This window comes from Pygocentrus nattereri, chromosome 24, assembly GCF_015220715.1.
Source record: "Pygocentrus nattereri isolate fPygNat1 chromosome 24, fPygNat1.pri, whole genome shotgun sequence".
Lineage (NCBI taxonomy): Eukaryota > Metazoa > Chordata > Actinopteri > Characiformes > Serrasalmidae > Pygocentrus > Pygocentrus nattereri.
The window spans coordinates 2,216,831-2,236,493 of NC_051234.1; the positions used below are offsets into that span (position 1 = coordinate 2,216,831).

Genomic DNA, 19,663 nt, shown 5'->3' on the forward strand with positions numbered 1-19,663 from the left:
CGTTTCACGCGTCAGGGAAGCGTATTTGTGCCCGCTTCGTGCGACTGTGTGAGCCGCCTGAGTTCAGTGAGTGTGAGCCGCGGCAGACGGGGTTTTTGGGGAAATTCGGTGGACTTCCCCTTTGCGTTGCGAGCAATGAGCGCCCGTTCGGCTCATGGGTTGGTCTTGGAGCGAAAGGGTTAAACGCCAGCTGCGGCTGTGGTTGGCCGGCGCGCACGTCCCGCCCACCTCCGCGGACGTGACGACGGCCAATCAGACGCGTCGGTGCGCTTGTGGAAGGGCGTGACGTCAGCGGCCGTCGTGCGGGGATTGGAATGCAACGCCGAGATAAACGGAGCGACGTTCGCGTCGACCCGCGGTCCGGAGTTCAGGGCCGGGCTTTCGGCGGAGTTTCAGCGGTTCCGCGCGGCTGCGGAGCATGTCTCCGGCTGTAAGGACGACTTAAGGGGTGTAAGTTTACTCCGAGACGCGGAAAACGGCGCGGGTTGCCGGGGCGAGTGAGTAACCTTAGCCGCCTGTGCTTCACCAACTCAGCCGTAACGTTACCGAGCCGTGTTTACAGGCGCGCAGGGATCCGTCCGCTTCGCGCACTCGCCAGTGAAAACGGCGACGGTACGGACGTGGCTGCTCGGAGACAGTAGAGGACTGAACGTCGCCTCTGTGTGTTCGACGGTGTTAGTTTCCAGCGCCTGGCCCGTGAGAAGAAGCAATGAGTCCGTTGAGAAACGTTAAGAGCACCGAGGCAACTTAACGCTTAGTTTCTACCCAAACTGCCTGCTGAGAGACTCTGTTGGCGAGGTTAGAGCGCACACACACACACACACACACACACACACACACACACGTCTTGGGAAGTGTTCACAAGAAGGACTGACCTGACCTACTGAGGTCGAAGTCCACTGGAGTGGCTCTTCTTGCTGTTCACGTGGGGAGAGGTAAGTTAGATGGTCCACCAAAGTCGCCCACATGCCCTGGATTTGGGATCGGACTTGGAAGAAGAAGAAGGAGGACAACGTGAGAAATCCCTTGAAGGCTGGAGGAAGATGGCTGCGCTGCCCGGCTCGGGTCGGTGAGCCCCAGACTCGGTGGCCAGTTGTTTTTCTCGGCCGAGCCCGCGGAGCCGGACCGGAGGACACATGCAGGCCAAAAAGCGCTACCTGATTCTGGTCTCCGCCGGCGCCTGTCTCGTCTTGCTGCTCTTCCTTGGTGGGCTGCCAGTGCCGGCATCCAGGAGGAGCCAGGTCCAGCGTGATGGGCACCGACCCGGCCCCCGCTGGCCCCGCTTTTTGGAGCACCTGCAGCCTTTCGTTCCATGGGATCAGACGGAAAGCGAGGGTTACATCGCTCACATGTCAGCGAGGCAGAAGAGGGATGCCAGCTCGGGCCTTAATCAGGGGAGGCGCTGCCGGATGGACTCGTGTTTTGACTTTTCTTTGTGCGCGAAGAACGGTTTCAAAGTTTACGTGTACCCCCAGCAGAAGGGGGACAAAATCTCAGAGAGCTACCAGAGCATCTTGGCTTCAATCGAGGGCTCCAGGTTCTACACGTCTGACCCGGGGCAGGCGTGCTTGTTCGTGCTGAGCCTGGACACCCTGGACCGGGACCAGCTGTCGCCTCAGTACGTGCACAATTTGAAGGCGAAGGTCCAAAGCTTGAGTCTTTGGAACGGCGGCCGGAATCACCTCATATTCAATCTGTACTCGGGGACCTGGCCAGACTACACGGAGGACTTGGGTTTTGACATTGGCCAGGCCATGCTGGCCAAGGCCAGCATCAGCATGGAGAACTTTAGGCCTAACTTTGATGTGTCCATTCCTCTGTTTTCTAAAGACCACCCAAGGACCGGAGGGGAGAGGGGGTTCTTAAAGTACAACTCCATTCCCCCGTTTAGGAAATACATGCTGGTGTTTAAGGGCAAACGGTATCTGACCGGCATCGGGTCGGACACGAGGAACGCTCTGTACCACGTCCACAACTCTGAGGACGTGGTTCTGCTCACCACCTGCAAGCATGGCAAAGACTGGCAGAAACATAAGGATGCGCGCTGTGACACGGACAACGCCGAGTACGACAAGTAAGTTGTGTGTCGCAGCGTCCGGTGGTCTTTTGTGTGGCTTTAGGAGGGGGATTTAGCACCCGCATCCTCTAATGCAGTGTTATTAGCAAGCAAAAGGCACATCCGCTCTGAGAAGTGCGGTAAATATGGGTCAGAGTGCTGTCTCGTTGATTCATAGGCAGGCAGTACAGGGAAAAGTTGCTGCAACAGAAAGTTAATCCGGTGATACATCAAGTGGGAACACCGTTCTGCTGTGTCCTCATTCAGTTCATTGAAAAGCTCATGAAACACCAGTGGGCAGTGGTCAAGGCCACTGAAATAGATCTGTGCTTTTAATAACGACTGTATAATTTCACTACGATGCACGTGTTTCCTTCAGGATCAACAGTTATTCCAGCATGCCGTGCAGAAAGCCTTCATACGGCTGTAACCTCAGAGCTCAGAAGGTGGCTTGGGTTGTCAGTGCCTCACTTCTAGATGGTCTATAAATAAGAGTTCTTTCAAAATCAGTGTAGTCCTTTTGTAAGGCCCAGAAGACCACCCCTGGTATGAGCGCATGCCGTGTGCAGTCTCGCTTGTGTTCGATTTACTCCTAACCCGAGCAGGCCTGAAGTATCCGCTGTGGTTCTGACACGGGATCAGAAACTTCAGCTTGTGCGCGAATGGTGTCGGTCCCAATTTAACCCGTGTTCCTGTTTTAAGACCGGCCTCATATGACTTACAGATGCTGCTCTGCTTGAGTCACGAGCCTGAACGAGCACGGTCACTGAATAAACCCGGTAACCAGGGTGCGCGTATGAATGGGCCAAGGTGGACAAGGCCGAGTCCAAGCGGTGATTATCATTAGAAGCGGTTTATTACTTTCCACACTGTTTGCTGTGTTGAAACGACTAGCAGCTGAAACGCAGCCTACCCTGGTTGTTGGTACGGGGAGGTGTTGTGACAGTGATGTCAGTCTTTTCGATCAGTTTAAGTATCTTGAGTAGTGCCAGTGCTTGTAGGTCACTGAACAGCAGATTGCAGCTGTAAAAGGCAGATTTGGACCAATTGACTCATTTATCAAGAGCCTGTGAACAGCAACCAGTGTAATAACTGCACTAACTGACTGGATGTCGGCTCCTTATGCTATTATTTCATTTATTAAAGGGCCTGTATATTATGGGCCCCCCCCCCCCCCCCCCCCCCCCCCCGGCTTCCAGTGCTTGTGTCAGGCTGTGCACCAAGAACACGGTGTTTACATGACCGTTTTCCAGCCTGTCTCTGTCCCTTAGAATTAAACAAACCATTTGTGTTACTATACTTTCCTGGGCCCATTCATTCATTCATTCATTCATTTATTTATTTATTTATTAATTATAATGTATTTTTATTTTATTTTATTTTACTATTTTACTTGTTCCTTCTTAACCCTTTACATGGCCATTGTCTGTAAGTGGGCTCAAAGTTTTATTACACCCTTCTATAACGGAAGAATAGCTCAGCCAGTTTGCACCGAAGTCCCTATAGTTACTGAATAATGGTCTATTTTTGCATTTCCATAAAAAAAATTAGTCTTTTTTTTTTTTTTTGTAAATGTGACACTACTGCTGAATTTTAGGCATTCCATCTTGTGATTCTACACTGTGGTGTTATATTTCGGTCAAATCGTCCACCCTCACCTCACTCCTCACTCTCACGTTGAGGAAGATGAGAAGCCAAAGCAGAGAGCCTTTTGGCGCTGGTCACTCATCCCAGCTCCTGTTTTTAGCCTTGGTCAAGCTGATGAGCAAACAGCCGTCTGGCTCTGTGTCTCAGAGAGCCGCAGGCCCTGCCTCCCTGCCGTGTTGTCTCTGGGGGTCTCTAGGCACTGTGTGCATCGGCCCCGGGGTGCTCTGATGGATTAGCAGGAACAATACCCTTGGTGCCAGCACAGGACAGCAGGCCTTCCTGCTGTTTGCATAGGCATTTCCCAAACCCCACTCCATCACCGCAGCCTGACTGCGCACTGCGTGACCCCTCGCCTCTGGCGACGTGACCTCAGCCTCAACTCTCCTGCTGATGGGCTGTCATGGGTGACTTACTGGGATGTTCACATGCCACTCAACGTAATAACACAATATAATGGCACTGGAGCACAGCTGCGCATCTGCCAAGGCCTCGCAGCTGTTCTGAGACGGCCTATCTCTATTTTGGACAGGTGTGATGTCTCTATGTATGTCTCATCACCGTCGTATCAAAACCTTATAGCTCAATATTTTATGCCGTTTGAAAACGTCAGGTGCTCTTTACTTTGGAGAAACGTTATTTTGATAAACGGACCGGTACGTGTAGAGGCAGCGTGCTGCATCACCTCCGTATCAAAACCTCGATAATCCAATCTTTGACTTTTTGAACATTTCGTGACTATGGCACCAACAGAACTGGGCCAAAATGACTTGGAATACAATCTCGTTACATCATCCTTCTTAAAAGCCATTTCCACCAATTTTTTCAAAATGTCCATATAATTAAAACCATAATGTAGACCGATCAAAATAGTCGGGCAAAGTGGTTTGGTGTGAAAACTCGGGCCTAGAGTCAGATTTATTGGTGATGGGAACCAGGCGTCTGGAGAGTTTAATTCCCTGTGGCGTTGTGAGACGGAATAGTCCCCAAAGAAAACATGTTTTTAAAGATTTACCTCTATTTTACGGTGAATATTATATATAAAAGCTCATGTGGGCTCACTAGTAGATTTGGGTTATAAATAATATGGCTATATTTGTGTGGTAGACCTCAGCTCCTGGTTTATAGCCGTGGAGCCCTAAACAGCGGATGGACCAGTAATGCTTGTTGTATCATGACTTCAGCCGCTCGTCTCTGCTGAATCAAGACGCCATCATATTGAATTGAATCAAGTTCAGAAATTTCTGAATTATTACACTCCAGTTAAATATGCTTGCTTTGGTTCTTCTACTGGTAATTATAGTTGGGTATTCTTGTGCGAGCCAGCTTTCAGTCTAAGGATTAACAGTGCCCCCAGTGACTTTAGGCCTTTCAAATGGTCACAAAAGTGTGACCAGCCTTTCAGCATGCACTGCATGACCTTAAGCTTTTCCATGCACTCGTGCTTTTCTGTGAAGGCTTTTAAATGATTTCCTCCTGCGGTTCTGCGCTGCCGTGGCCACATAGTCGGGACATTTTAATTACTGTGAATTAGTCATTCAACAACACATGACCCCAGATAGTTTTCTGCATCATTGAGAATGACTGACTTAAATCCAGCAGCCTAAAATCTGATAAAACTGTACTGAGATGTGCCCAAACTTTCTTATCGAGGGGAAGCTTAACTCTTCTCACTGAACAAGTTGGGTGGTGATACCAACTCCCTATTGACCCAATCCATGCACGTTCCAAAATATTCATGTTGTACAGTATATTTCCAAAAGTATTCGCTCGCCTGGCTTCACACTCATATGAACTTTAGTAACATCCCATTCTTAATCCATAGGGTTTAATATGATGTCGGCCCACCCTTTGCAGCTATAACAGCTTCAGCTCTTCTGGGAAGGCTTTCCACAAGGGTTAGGAGTTTGTTTATGGGAATTTTTGACCGTTCTTCCAGAAGCGCATTTGTGAGGTCAGACGCTGATGTTGGGCGAGAAGGCCTGGCTCACAGTCTCCGCTCTAATTCATCCCAAAGGTGTTCTATCAGGTTGAGGTCAGGACTCTGTGCAGGCCAGTCAAGTTCTTCCACACGGCTCATCCGTGTCTTTATGGACCTGCTTTGTGCACTGGTGCGCAGTCATGTTGGAACAGGAAGGGGCCGTCCCCAAACTGTTCCCACAAAGTTGGGAGTGTGAAATTGTCCAAATCTCTTGGTGCTGAAGCTTTAAGAGTTCCTTTCACTGGAACTAAGGGGCCGAGCCCAACTCCTGAAAAACAACCCCACACCATGATCCCCCCTCCACCAAACTTTACACTCAGCACAATGCAGTCAGACAAGTACCGTCTCCTGGCAACCGCCAAACCCAGACTCGTCCATCAGATTTCCAGACGGAGAAGCGTGATTGGTCACTCCAGAGAACTCGTCTCCACTGCTCTAGAGTCCAGTGGTGGCGCTTTACTCCACTGCATTCCACGCTTTGCATTGTGCTTGGTGATGTAAGGCTTGGATGCAGCTGCTCGGCCATGGAAACCCATTCCATGAAGCTCTCTACGCTGTTCTTGAGCTGATCTGAAGGCCACATGAAGTTTGGAGGTCTGTAGTGATTGACTCTGCAGAAAGTCGGTGACCTCTGCGCACTATGCCCCTCAGCATCCGCTGACCGCTCTGTCATTTTACGTGGCCGACCACTTCGTGGCTGAGTTGCTGTCGTTCCCAGTCGCTTCCACTTTGTTATAATCCCACTGACAGTGGACTGTGGAATATGTAGTAGTGAGGAAATTTCATGACTGGACTTGCTGCACAGGTGGCGTCCGATCACGGTACCACGCTGGAGTTCACTGAGCTCCTGAGAGCGACCCATTCTTTCACTAATGTCTGTAGAAGCAGTCTGCAGGCCGAGGGGCTCGGCTTTATACACCTGTGGCCATGGAAGTGACTGGAACACCTGAATTCACGGATTTAAATGGGTGAGTGAAAACTTTTGGCAGTACAGTGTATGTCTTGGTATCGTGCTGCACTGGGTGAAGGGTTTTTGCCTTGGTAGGGTTTTTGTGTAGTGCTCCATGACAATAAAAAATGTATGGCACATTTCTCGTGGAGGAGGCAGTTCATTCTGTTCTCATTTCCTCTCTAGCCATAGGCCATTTCTTCCCCACTCCCTCTACAAGGACGGATGCTGAAGTCGTTGTACATGACCGTTCATGTGAATGCGCGATGCTGATGGCTGCAGCGATGAATAATTGATCGCCTGTATTTTATTCATGTTTTTTTTTTTTTCCTTTTCCTCCTGCTCTTGAAAATTTTCAGCCGTTCATGTTTTATTCATGAATGCGCCAAATCATCTCCATCACTTCTTCCTAGCACTTTGCCATTGGCAAGGCTACTGTGGAAAATTAAGTAATGATCCTGAGAGATTTCAAACTATTGCTCACTCTTGATTCAGTCCCCAAAGTATTTGGAAGCAGTTTACCTTTGAAATGATTAACAAAGTTCTCACTGGTTTGCCTGGATTTGTTGGACAGATAGGTGTCGTTTGTAGTTGGTTAACCAGTTGTTACTGGTTATTTATTTAAACTGATAATTTTGTTGCTCATCCTGTCAGTTCAAATAAACGTTAGTTAAACAAATAAACGTTAAAGTAAGCAATTGTGGTTGAAGGTGGAGCTCCTGGATGAGACGTGTTTAAAGGCAGGTTCCCTCCAGGCAGTAGGTGCCAGGTAATTTACAGTTTCTCTGACTTTTAGACTGTCTAACTCTGGTTTCTCCGCTTCGGAAATACTTCCGAATGATGCAGGAATGACAGATTTGTAGAGCGTTAAATTTGGTTCTTCATAGCATTTACCTACATTCCAGTGCAAACGTGGAGGCTTAGCACTGTAATATGTTGGTGAAGCATTAGTCTGTGCTTGCTGTGTGTTTTTGGACGTGGCTTAGAATAACAATTTGCATGCATTAACCTTAAATTAGGGGTGGCTGATATCTTTACCATATGTTTTCACACCATATAAACTGTACTGCTGAAAGTTATTCACCCACACATCCAAACCACTGAATTCAGGTGTTCCAGTCACTTCCATGGCCACAGGTGTATAAAGCCGAGCCCCTAGGCCTGCAGACTGCTTCTACAGACATTAGTGAAAGAATGGGTCGCTCTCAGGAGCTCAGTGAATTCCAGCGTGGTGCCGTGATCGGACGCCACCTGTGCAGCAAGTCCAGTCGTGAAATTTCCTCACTACTAAATATTCCACAGTCGACTGTCAGTGGGATTATAACAAAGTGGAAGCGATTGGGAACGACAGCAGCTCAGCCACGAAGTGGTCGGCCACGTAAAATGACAGAGCGGTCAGCGGATGCTGAGGGGCATAGTGCGCAGAGGTCACCGACTTTCTGCAGAGTCAATCACTACAGACCTCCAAACTTCATGTGGCCTTCAGATCAGCTCAAGAACAGCGTAGAGAGCTTCATGGAATGGGTTTCCATGGCCGAGCAGCTGCATCCAAGCCTTACATCACCAAGCGCAATGCAAAGCGTGGAATGCAGTGGAGTAAAGCGCCGCCACTGGACTCTAGAGGTGTGCAGACCTCACAAATGTGCTTCTGGAAGAACGGTCAGAAATTCCCATAAACACACTCCTAACCCTTGTGGAAAGCCTTCCCAGAAGAGTTGAAGCTGTTATAGCTGCAAAGGGTGGGCCGACATCATATTAAACCCTATGGATTAAGAATGGGATCTCGCTCAAGTTCATAAGAGCGTGAAGTCAGACGAGCGAATACTTTTGGCCATGCAGCGTATATCGGCCATCAGAATCTTGTACTGTACTGCGCTAAAACGCCCAACTTTGTCATGATTGTGCGTATTATCTGTCATCTAGAGGACTAGAATTGTCACTGTTTTGCTACGCAGCTTAAATGTAGTTACATAAAGAATTACAGAATGTAGAGTAACTGTGTCAAAGTATTTCTCTCTTTGTTTAGGTGTCGGTGATAAAAACCTTGCATAAATGTTTTTTCTTTCCGTGAAACGACTCCGTACACAGCAGATTTTAACTGCATCCACATGGATCAAAAGTTTAGAATTTGCACTTCTCTATACGTTTTAATGGCCCAATAAGAAAGGGAATCATTATATAACGCAGAGATGGCGTGATACAAGATTGTACCCCCCCAGTGTTCAATCCAGCATTGCCTGCTTATCTCGACCCGATACAGATACCTAGAATTAGATCATTGCCTTTACTCTTTTATCACCGCCAACAGGAACTTAAACCTATATCATCTCCAGATCTTTTTGTTAAAGTGCAACCCTTCATGAATTCACCCGCTTAAAGTCCTCTAAACATCACGCCGCAAGTGGGCTTTCGTCATCGCCCGCTGTGTTCAGTCGCCCCTTAAAGCCAACATCTATGACATAGAGGCTGAGCGACGACTAGGCCTACTTTTCTGAAGTGAGTGTGGTACCAGCAGATGATGGCTGTTGGGTTATGTAATGCTGGATTTGTGCTTGTGCTGCCCTATTAACGTGCCTAATCACCTTAAATGACTCCCAATCCTTTGTGAAGCTGTTGCTTAATTAGGACCCAGAGGACAGGGCTTACATGTTCTGACCGACTGGAGGAACTTACAGCGGGGAACAGAGTTAGCCGCTACTTTCCGGCTACTTTGTCCACTGAGCTCCTGAGTTCTCGTCCCCAGTTAAATGAGTTGACTGTTAAGTAGAGGTGTCCGAGACTTGGAGACGTTTTTGCGATGCACGGCTGCTGCGGTACACCGGAAGTGCCACATAAAAGCTCTGAAAACAATTGTTTATTTGTTTATTCAGTGAAGTGCTGCACTACATCCAGTTAGGCAGCTACATTGCTTATCACAACGATATCCAAGTCAAATCGGTATTGGCAGATAATTGCTTAAAAAATAGCGTTGGCTCCTTGCAGATGTTTGACCAGAATGTCAAACCAGTGTTTAATGCCGCATTTATTAGATTAGATTAAATGACCCTTATTAGTCCCGCAGCGGGGGAATTTCAGGCCTGAATTTAACGCATCCATGCAGTGAAACATCACACACACACTAGGGGGCAGTGAGCACACTTGCCTGGAGTGGTGGGCAGCCCTATCCACAGTGCCTGGGGAGCAGTTGGGGGTTAGGTGTCTTGCTCAAGGACACTTCAGTCATGTACCGTCAGCTCTGGGGATCGAACCGGCGACCTTCCGGTCAAAAGGCTGATTCCCTAACCTCCAGCAGAACGTTTAGGTGGTGTTGGATTACTGCACTTAAATGTCTCCAGGTAATTACGCCCAGTCCCATTTCACCCCTCGCCCCTACCACTTGTTTTGTGCATTCACGTCTAGGAATAGGGTGTCCCGCTTTTTGTTGAGGGTAGATTGGTGGGGTGAAGTGTTAGGGCTAGATGGCTGAGCAAGAGACCAAAGAAACCCACACGTGAGGTCTCAGTTTCTCAGTTAAAAAAATGACGATAACCACAGTTTTGTCTTAATTTAACGTCATTTCAATGTATTTTACAAGCATAACAATCATTAGGAGTATGCCGATGTCCCGGTAGCTAGTTGGCCAAGTTTCCTGTTCCACCTTAAAAGGAATTTTTCCATTTAAAGTCTAACAAAGATTCGATCAAGAATCTGGAGAATATCTGACTTCAACCTCATATCACTGACGAATTAGTGGGGGGTGATAATAAATAACTGCCCCCCTCTTTGAAGGCGTATGATCCCTAAATGTAACTAAAGCCCAGCAGTGAGGAGCTGAACCTTCCCCTCCTCTGCTGTCCCTGCAGACGGGCAGGGTCGCCTACAGAGCAGCGCTGGTAGCTGTTAATGAAGTGACGCTCTTCTATCTGAGGTTTTGTCACATTTCAGAGGGAAGATCTCAACCAGAACCCATTGGAACTCCGTTTCAAGGTGCAAAATGACACTAAAAGTGAGAAATGGGACTGGGCCTTAGTTTCACTGCATTTCTAATCCTACAGAAATAACTTTGTGCTTATCCTGGTCGATCTGTTCCCAAACTCTGTAGATGTCTACGTGGCATGATCGTTATCAGCAGATAAGCACATGAGAAATTGCATATCAGCATCGGCACATGTGAAGCGTGCAGCTGCTGAGTGTAAATACTCATGACATCAACAATATGCTCATAATAGCTTAGTGCTGTCCTGTACTCAGTCTGTCTGTGCTGGCCAAGGCCTGGTGTGCTTAGGGCTGCACTAGACATCACAGTCTGGTTAAACAAGGTGGAAGTAATTGTTTTTTACCCCCCTGTCCATTGCCCATTGTGGAGCAAATCCATCATTCTCCGTCACTAATAACAAGGAAGTTGTGATTGTCTGGATCCAGTCTTTGAAAACACTGGCTGTGTATGAGTTGGCAAGCATCAGCCCTGGTAATGTAAAGATTTCTCAGGTCGCTTAAGTTCACAGACTGTTTGAATTGCCAGGAAAGAGAAGGTGAGTGTTTCAGTTGCCGTTTTTTTCCTGTTATCTTCCTTCTCTGTTCAGATTTCAGGCGATATCTATGTGTGAACTGCTGAGCAGTACTTTGAACATTCGAAGTAACTTGTGTTCAGAGTACCTGAAGGGGCTGTGGAAGAAAGTGCTGGTGTGATGTGGTTTAGAGTGGGCTGTGTATTTTCCGATATTATGCTGTGTGCTGTGATGACACCAGCGCTCAAGGGACAAACCCAGATACTCTTTATTCAGTCAGATTCGCTATATTTCCAAAAGTATTCGCTCGCCTGGCTTCACACGCATATGAGCTTGAGTGAGATGCCATTCTTAATCCATAGGGTTTAATATGATGTCGGCCCACCCTTTGCAGCTATAACAGCTTCAGCTCTTCTGGAAAGGCTTTCCACAAGGGTTAGGAGTGTTTATGGGAATTTCTGACCGTTCTTCCAGAAGCACATTTGTGAGGTCAGATGCTGATGTTGGACGAGAAGGCCTGGCTCACAGTCTCCGCTCTAATTCATCCCAAAGGGGTTCTATGGGGTTGAGGTCAGGACTCTGTGCAGGCCAGTCCAGTTCTTCCACACCAAACTGGCTCATCCGTGTCTTTATGGACCTGCTTTGTGCACTGGTGGGAGGTCGTGTTGGAGCAGGATATATCAATATTATGTCATCATTAGTAATTCAGTATTTCCATACTAAAGTTGAACCTCTTGCTTTGTGAATGTGCCCTGACAATATACCTGACAAACCAGCCAGCTTGTTTTGATTGATCGCTGTTCCCAGTGCCAGTAAAACTCATTTACATGATTTTACATTTACATTTTCATGGGGGGCAGTCGTGGGCTGGAGGTTAGGGAGCTGGCCCTGTGACCGGAAGGTTGCCGGTTCGATCCCCAGGGCCGACAGTCCATGACTGAGGTGTCCTTGAGCAAGACACCTAACCCTCAACTGCTCCCCGTGGATAGGGCTGCCCACCGCTCCGGGCAAGTGTGCTCACTGCCCCCTAGTGTGTGTGTAGAAAAGCTGCGTGTAGTTTCTGTGAAGTGATGCTGCAGGTTCAGGTTGGACTTACTTGGGCGCCGTGTCTGGAGTTTCAAGGGGCGACGAAAGTAGTGTTTCCTCTCAACAGCATAGATGTCATTGATTGATTCTTCAGGCCAAACAAAGCAGGATGCTAATATTCCCGCATGTGAAGATAACAGAGCTCTGAAACAGGTCGGGTGATGTGATTTTCTACATTCTCACATTTACTGTTCTAAACATGGCTGAGATTTACAGAAACATGGCTTCTGAGCTGTGCTGGAGGTGTGATCTACCACAACTGCGCCATTTGCTGAGCTGTGCCATCTGTATGTACTCCGACAAACATTAGGCTTCACTGTGTTTGCTTTACGTCTGTAGACTGGACTTTTTTAGTGCCATCAGAAGAAGTGTTGCTGTTGTTGTTGTTGTTGTTGTTATTATTATTATTATTATTATTATTATTATTATTAATGTTGATGGTAGTAGCAGTAGTAATATTAGTGTTGTTTAGTGGGTAACACTAAACACATCTGCTTTCTACACTATAGACTGGGGTTCAGTCCCCCACCTGGGCAAGTACCCTACACTATACCAATAGGAGTCCTTGGGCTAGACTCCCTTGTAAGTCGCTCTGGAGAACCTGGACCTGAGTACATCAGCTGAGATCTCTGAGGATCTCTGAGTACATGAGCTGATGCTTCTGGGCACATAAAGACGAACAATGACATTCCAAGAAACATCAGCAAATGTACAGAGATAACGGCAATAATAAAAGCCTCTAATAAAAATTTAATAATATTTTTTTCCCTTCCAGTAGTTATGAGGCAATTCCAGTGTGATTCACGCAGTAATCGTGTGAGCTGAGGCTTCATTTTTGTCAAAGAAAAGATGAAACAAAGGGAAATATCCAGGTTTAACTGTTAGTGTTTTTTTTTCCCCACATGGTTGTCATTTTAAGACCAAGAGGCAGAGCAACACAGTCTTTAGTGGTGAGTGACATTGAAATTGCACTAGCAATCACGTGTAAAACCAGCCACTGAAACTGTCAGTAGACTGAATATTATTTCACGTCGCATCCTGTACTAATTACAGTTAAACAGGACTAATTATGGTCTGTGTGTAGTGAGACATACTGTCCGACACTTGGTCAGAGTTCTTAAATTACTGATGTGTGTGACCTGCTTAGAAATGTACGATAACAAAAATGATCTCGATAACAGTGAATTATAGTCGTATGGAATCAGTCACTAACTATTCATTCAGGCTTAAACCTCAGCTGAGGCTGTGATATAATGTTATAATTCAGGGTGATTCAAAAAGATTAATCCGATTTTCAGAGCACCGTATTTTTACCGAGGAACCAATCACAATCCAACTGTAAGAGGGGGTCATAGAGTTCCTGACTGGCTCCTTCAGTCTGAGAGGAGATGAGACCCCTGAGCAGAACGTTCTGCGTTCTCCACATCAATCAGAGTGAATCCGTCAGAACTGTGTGGCGGGATTTTCATCAGCAGTGAAGCTCCAGCAGCTCAGAGCGTTCGGCGCTGGTTCCACAGCACTGGATGATCTCCGAAATCCCACTGAAAGAGCCGTGAGAGCAGCGGCGCCCGACACGCTCAGTCCAGTCTGGGATGAGTCTGACTCTGGCGTTGATGAGCTGGAGGAGGTTCAGACTGAGACCTTGTAGAATCACATAAACTTTATGCTCATTTAAACCGTTTACAGCTCACTGCACTGATCTGTGACGATTTTACAAGTGAAGTCAACCATTTAGAAATCGGATGAATCATTTAGAATCATCGTGTATTATCAGAGGTCGCTCAGCGCTAAGACGATACATCTCCCAGCACTGCACCCACCCTCATAACTTCCTTGTATTTCTCTTGAAGCAGTATGAATGCCGGTTTACCTGCTGGGTCTGTAATTACGCTGACAGTCACCTCGAGCCGTCTCGGGTTGTAAAGTAAGCCATGATTTCTGCAGGCAGCTGTTTCACTCCCGTAATGGCAGATTTGGCTACTTTCGCCTCGCTGTAATCATGCATTCAGACACTGCAGTGGATTTAATGAGATAGTGGGGCTCAAAAGATAACAGCCTATTCACAGATCAATGGACTCTCCACCCCTGCCTTAGTGGTTGATTATGGGTGGAAAGCATGAGGTGCTTTGCAATGTTCTACCCAGTGCTGCTGGAGTACCTTTGATGATGGAGTTAAAACGGAGAAAACAATGATAGAAATAGTAAAAACCTGTTTGGCAATCTGATACGACGTTCTCTGCAACAGGTCCTGAATATGAATAGCGTAAATTAGCCTAGATACGAAGCATTTAACTGGGGGGTATTAAGGCCCATTAGAGAACCCCCCCACCCCCCACCCTCTCGTCTTTCGTCTCAGGCTGTCAATCATAGGCGGAGTTGATTTTGATTCTGTTTGAAGCCTGAGCAGATGCCAGAGCTCTGGTGTTTGGAAATTCCCGAAAGACATCCGCCCATATGAGTGATTCATGGCTTTTGATTTATTTAGGAATTGGCAGCTTTATTCTGGGCTTGCATGTCGGATGTGGAAAGATACTGTACAGTTATGAGCGTTCGCCCCTTTTGACACCGAGTAGCTTTTCACACTGGTTTGCTCAGTAATGTTTGTGTAATGAACTCAGTGGTCAGTCCTGCAGGCTCATTTATCAGAAGGACGACTAGTAGACCAGTTCGCCTCTGCTTCACTCGCGCTGCTTAACATGTAAAACGGCTCAGACCCGCGAAATCCATCACGTTTTTAGGTCTTCATATAGATTCGCCATTCAGAAGTGGAGATAATTAACAAAACAGTTTTGTTGCAGATGAATGTAGATTCTAATATTCTGTGCGCTCTTAAAAAGGGTTCTTTAGTAAAGACAGTGAACACCCAACGAGCCCTTTGCATGGTGAAAGGGTTCTTCAGACCGATGAATGTGCTGTGGTTGGTTCTTTATAGAATACGTTTCAAAAAGATCCTGTATAGCACAAAAAATGGGTTCTGCTTTTATTACGATTTCAGGCTTGTAGTAATAGTAGAACCCTTTTGCATGCTGTATAGAACCCTTTTCAAAAAGGTACAGCATGGTGATGCAAAGAACCTTTTAATCATGCAAAAGGTCCCATGAATGCTCATGGTTTCATATAGAACCACTTTCTTTACTAAAGAACTTTTGGGGATATAGGGTATGGGGGGATAACAGTAGACTATTAAATATTGCCATGGTCCCCCCCCCCCCCCCCCATGCTCTCATCTTTCGTCTCATGCCATCAGTGATGGAGTTGAGTTTGATTCTGTTTGAACTTCAACAGACGCCAGAGCAAAAGTAACAGCATGTATATAGAATAAACTATATGATGATAATAATAGTAATAAGAATAACAACAATAATAAACTAGATGTGCATTTCCTGAAGGAACTGCAAGAGTGCTTGAAAAGGGCTGTGTGTGTGTGGTGTGTGTGAGAGGGAGAGATGTGTGTGTTCGGGGCGGGGTCATTCAAATGAACTGTCACTCTGTTATTATGCGGCTCTTAGTGGAGAAGCCTTGTTTGAGTCCGATTTGCACCCTCTGAACAAACAGTCATAACTCAGGAAATGTTCACTCTATCGCTTAACCGGATAGATGGTGTGAGATGAGACCCGTTGAGGATTATTTGTTGTGTGTATTGAGAAGAAAATGTCTGAGTTATGACGAGTTAAACACAGAGAAAATCCTGAAATAAGCAGATTCTGATTTTGAGAAATTTACATGGGAGTGAATGGGGCAGTTTTCTGTGCCTAGTGCCAAACAAATGCTCATAACTCTAAAGCTAACTGATAAAGAGATGAGATATTTCGAGGTTTCAGAAAGGACAAGTTTCTCTACCATTTAAAACTGGAATGGAGTTTCTGGGTAAAAGTTTAAGGATGTTAAAGCAGATTCCCTGCGTGATCAGCTGTGTCTGTGAGACTGAGTGGCCTGTTGTGACGTCATTGATTAGAATCTGAAGTTCTGAACTTTCCGCCGTTCATTTCTTATGGGAGGTTTTTAATTTTTAAACTTAATTTCATTAAAAACTGCCAATCCGATCGGCTCCAAACCTACAGAGCACAAGTCACAGCGCCGAGACCTTCGGAACGCAGTTTGAACAGAGTCCGTACGTTCAGCAGTTCTGGCTGAATTAATCGCAGAAAAGTGTTGAAGAATAAGAAGTATGAGAGATAACAGTAGAGCCTCTTCAAGCTCTCTAATTAATATTGTGTCATATTTGAAACGGTGACCGTCCTGCTGTTCAGATGCCTATTCTTAGGTGGTCTGTGGAGAACTGACTACTTGTAGATTATTCCAGTTTATTTTCAGTAACATTTGCTTTTTTGCCATGCCGTAAGTTCTTGCTGTCCCTAGAATACTTTGAATTCAAAGTTTTATTTCCGTCTGCACTTTGTCTTTCTGTATGAAATTGCTCTTTAATTTCTTTAACATATTTTTTCTCAGGCTGGTGCAAACATTTCATGTTGTCCAAAATAATATGCATGCAGCCAAATGAGCTCCTTTCTGTGTTAGTAAGGCATTAAACAGCTGGCGAGTGCAGAGACGGCATGTTCCTTAACATGTGTGTAGAATTTTAATGTTAAAGAAACTGAAATGGCTCTAGATACGATCTGACGAAGTCGTTTGGACGTGTGTGTAAGCCTGCAGTCCGAATGCTGCGTGGAGCCTGAAAGTTTCCGCTCCCTTTCCACCACTTCTCTTTGTTGTTGCCGTTAGTTTGCTAAGGCTTCCCCTACGCGACATGCCGAATTCGCTCGATGAAACACGAGCGCCACTGGTGAGATTTGTTCAGTTAATCTCTTCATGGGTTCTCTCTGTAATACGGGAGGCCTGGCTTTTACTGCAGTGACTCTGCAGGCTCGACGGCTGCACCGCGTATTTGGATAGTGTTGCAGTTCGGAAGTAATGATAGCTGAGAGGGCTTTAAGCTGCGTGTCTGCAAGCCCAATTGGGAAAGTCGTTCGCCAGTGTGGGAAAGAGCTGGATCAGCCGCCCGAGAAGAGAAACAAGCACAGGCCCCGAGCCTCCTGCTGTGTGTTAACCCTTAGAAGTCGCAGCATTTTGTGGGAAGGTCAGGTCCGGCGCGTTCAGTCCAGTCCACGTTTGGGTTTGTAAGTAGAAGAGATTTAATTATTAGTTGTCGGTGAAAATTGGTCATTTCTTGACATCAGAGCAAACAGGAAAGGGTCAGAAGTGTAAACTCTAAGCTGTTGGTACAGAAAGCAGATCACATGTAACTGTGTAGGTAAATATGTAATTAAGTGACTCGAACACAATCCAGCTGTTGCATTTAATCCCGTTAATCAGTGGCGTTTCCCGTGTGCCGTTTGAATCCAGTGAGGTGAGTAAGATGATGAGGAACAACTGACTGACAACTTTTGCCCATTCAGATGCTGTTAAACCGCCGTAAACGTGCTGATTTTTGGAAACGCTTCGTTTCTTCATTATATAGTTTTAGAACCAGCTGAGTTTATGTAGACACGAACCTGTCGGCCTGCTTCAGAGTGAAGTGACGCGGAGCGCGTAGCAGATACATCAAATCAAATCAAATCAAATCACGTTGGTCACATCACGTTTACCCAGGTGGAAAGTGAGGGAGAATCTTGGCTGCGTAGCCCCTTATAGGATTTAAATATATAAATATCTAAGAAGGAAAAAGAAATATATCTCGCTGTTGTGGGAACAAAACCTCGTATCTCCATTTTTGTCGTTTTTCACTTTTTGACAGAATATGAAAATACCTGTTGCCCTTTATGTTGCATGTAAATTTTATCATGAATGGACCAAATAAAATGACACAAAATGAAAAAAAAAAAAATCTGGTGCCATTGACTTGCATTTAAAGTAGGGTACATTTTTTCCTTCTCCTGTAAAGTTACCCTTTTGGAGATACGAGTGTTTTGTTCCAGCAACAGCGGTGTGTGTGTGTGTGTGTGTGTGTGTGTGTGTGTGTGTGTGTGTGTGTGTGTGGTTGAGGTGGTGATTGTCCATGGAGATGACTCGGAGGTGCAGTGTCAGGCCTATAGACCGACACCAGCACTACTGGCAGGCTGTTCAGCAGCCCGATGGCCAGGGGGAAGAAACTGTCTCGGAACCGGCTGGTTCTGGACTTTGTGCTTCTGTACCTCCTCCTGCTCCTCCTCCTCCAGCTGTGAGACCAGACAGGGGCTTGGGTGGGCGGAGTCCTTTAGAATCCCCCTGGACTTCCTGAGGCAGCGGCTGGTGTATAAATCCAGGAGGTTTGGGAGCCGGACCCCGGTGATGAGCATGCTAGATTATGCCAGACAATCTGGTGCAGGTCAGTCGAGGTCAGGGTCCGGGCACACGTCACGCCGTCTTTCTAACACCGCTCCATGAGGAATCGAGGCAGTCCACGGCGCCTGGGTTTCAGCTGCTCAGCAGAGCCAAAAACACAGCTTCACCTATGAAGCCAATTCTCCCTGTGTAGACAGTAGTTCTCTGTCTCTGTGGTTTTCCTCTGAACTTGTTAGTTATCTGTTAGATCCTATTGCTCTTTATAAGCTCTCCTCATATTTATCCCTCTCTTAATTTTCTCTATAAAGTGCTAAAATGGCTAATGGTAAATAAAAGCCATTGCAGATGTGATTGTGAGTTTATATTTGCTTCATTTGTTGTTGGCAGTCTTTGGTTTTTAGGTGGCAGAGAGGGGGTATAAACATATAAGGAAGTCCATTGAACTTCGAAATCCAGGGCGTGTCAGTGGTGGACGAAGTACACAAACCATGTACCTGAGCTAAAGTAGAGACGCCCAAGGTAAAATATTCCTCCAGTAAAAGTAGAAGTTCCTCCCTTTAGACCTCCACTTGAGTAAAAGTACTAAAGTATTTACCTTCAAATGTACTTAAGTATAAAGTAAAAGTACTAAAAGAGTAATTCTGGCTCTGATGTCCTGTTATCATTTTTATAACCAGACTGGCTTCATGAACTCATTTCAGGTGAAAGTCCTCCAGCGTCTCTCTTGGTAAACCAGTCTTTTAATAGAACGTCATTAATTAGTGACGCTGACGTCTATTAAAATGATCAGAAGCTCAAAACACTGAAGGTAAACAGTTTCCATCAGGGAGAACCGAGTGGCTCTGAAATCACTTTTTACACACAAGCAAAGTTTCAGTTTCACCACCACCACGTCAGTGTTACTGCAGGGCTGAGAATGACCCACCACCCAAACAGTACCTGCTCTGTGAGGGTCCACGGGGGTCCTGACCACTGAAGAACAGAGTATCAGAGAAACAGATGGACTACAGTCTGTAACTGTAGATCTACAAAGTGCAGCTATACAGTAAGTGGAGCTGATAAGATGGACAATGAGTGGAGAAACAAGGAGGTGGTGAGAATGCTACACCTGATCAGTGTTTATCTATGATGAACACACTGACCATGAAGAACTTGAGTTGTAATTGTAGAGCGTTTCAGCTATAAAATGGGACCAAATT

General features: G+C 46.2%; 1 protein-coding gene across 1 annotated transcript in view; it reads left to right on the forward strand.

The window, feature by feature from the left end:
- Positions 1-309: 309 nt before the first annotated feature.
- The window catches only part of ext1a (exostosin glycosyltransferase 1a), a 78,962-nt gene continuing 59,608 nt past the window's right edge, over positions 310-19,663 (forward strand). Inside the window, exon 1 of the mRNA XM_017684353.2 lies at positions 310-2,074. Coding sequence (XP_017539842.1) covers positions 1,137-2,074 — 938 coding nt within the window. The 5' untranslated portion in view covers positions 310-1,136. The remainder of the gene's footprint in view (positions 2,075-19,663) is intronic.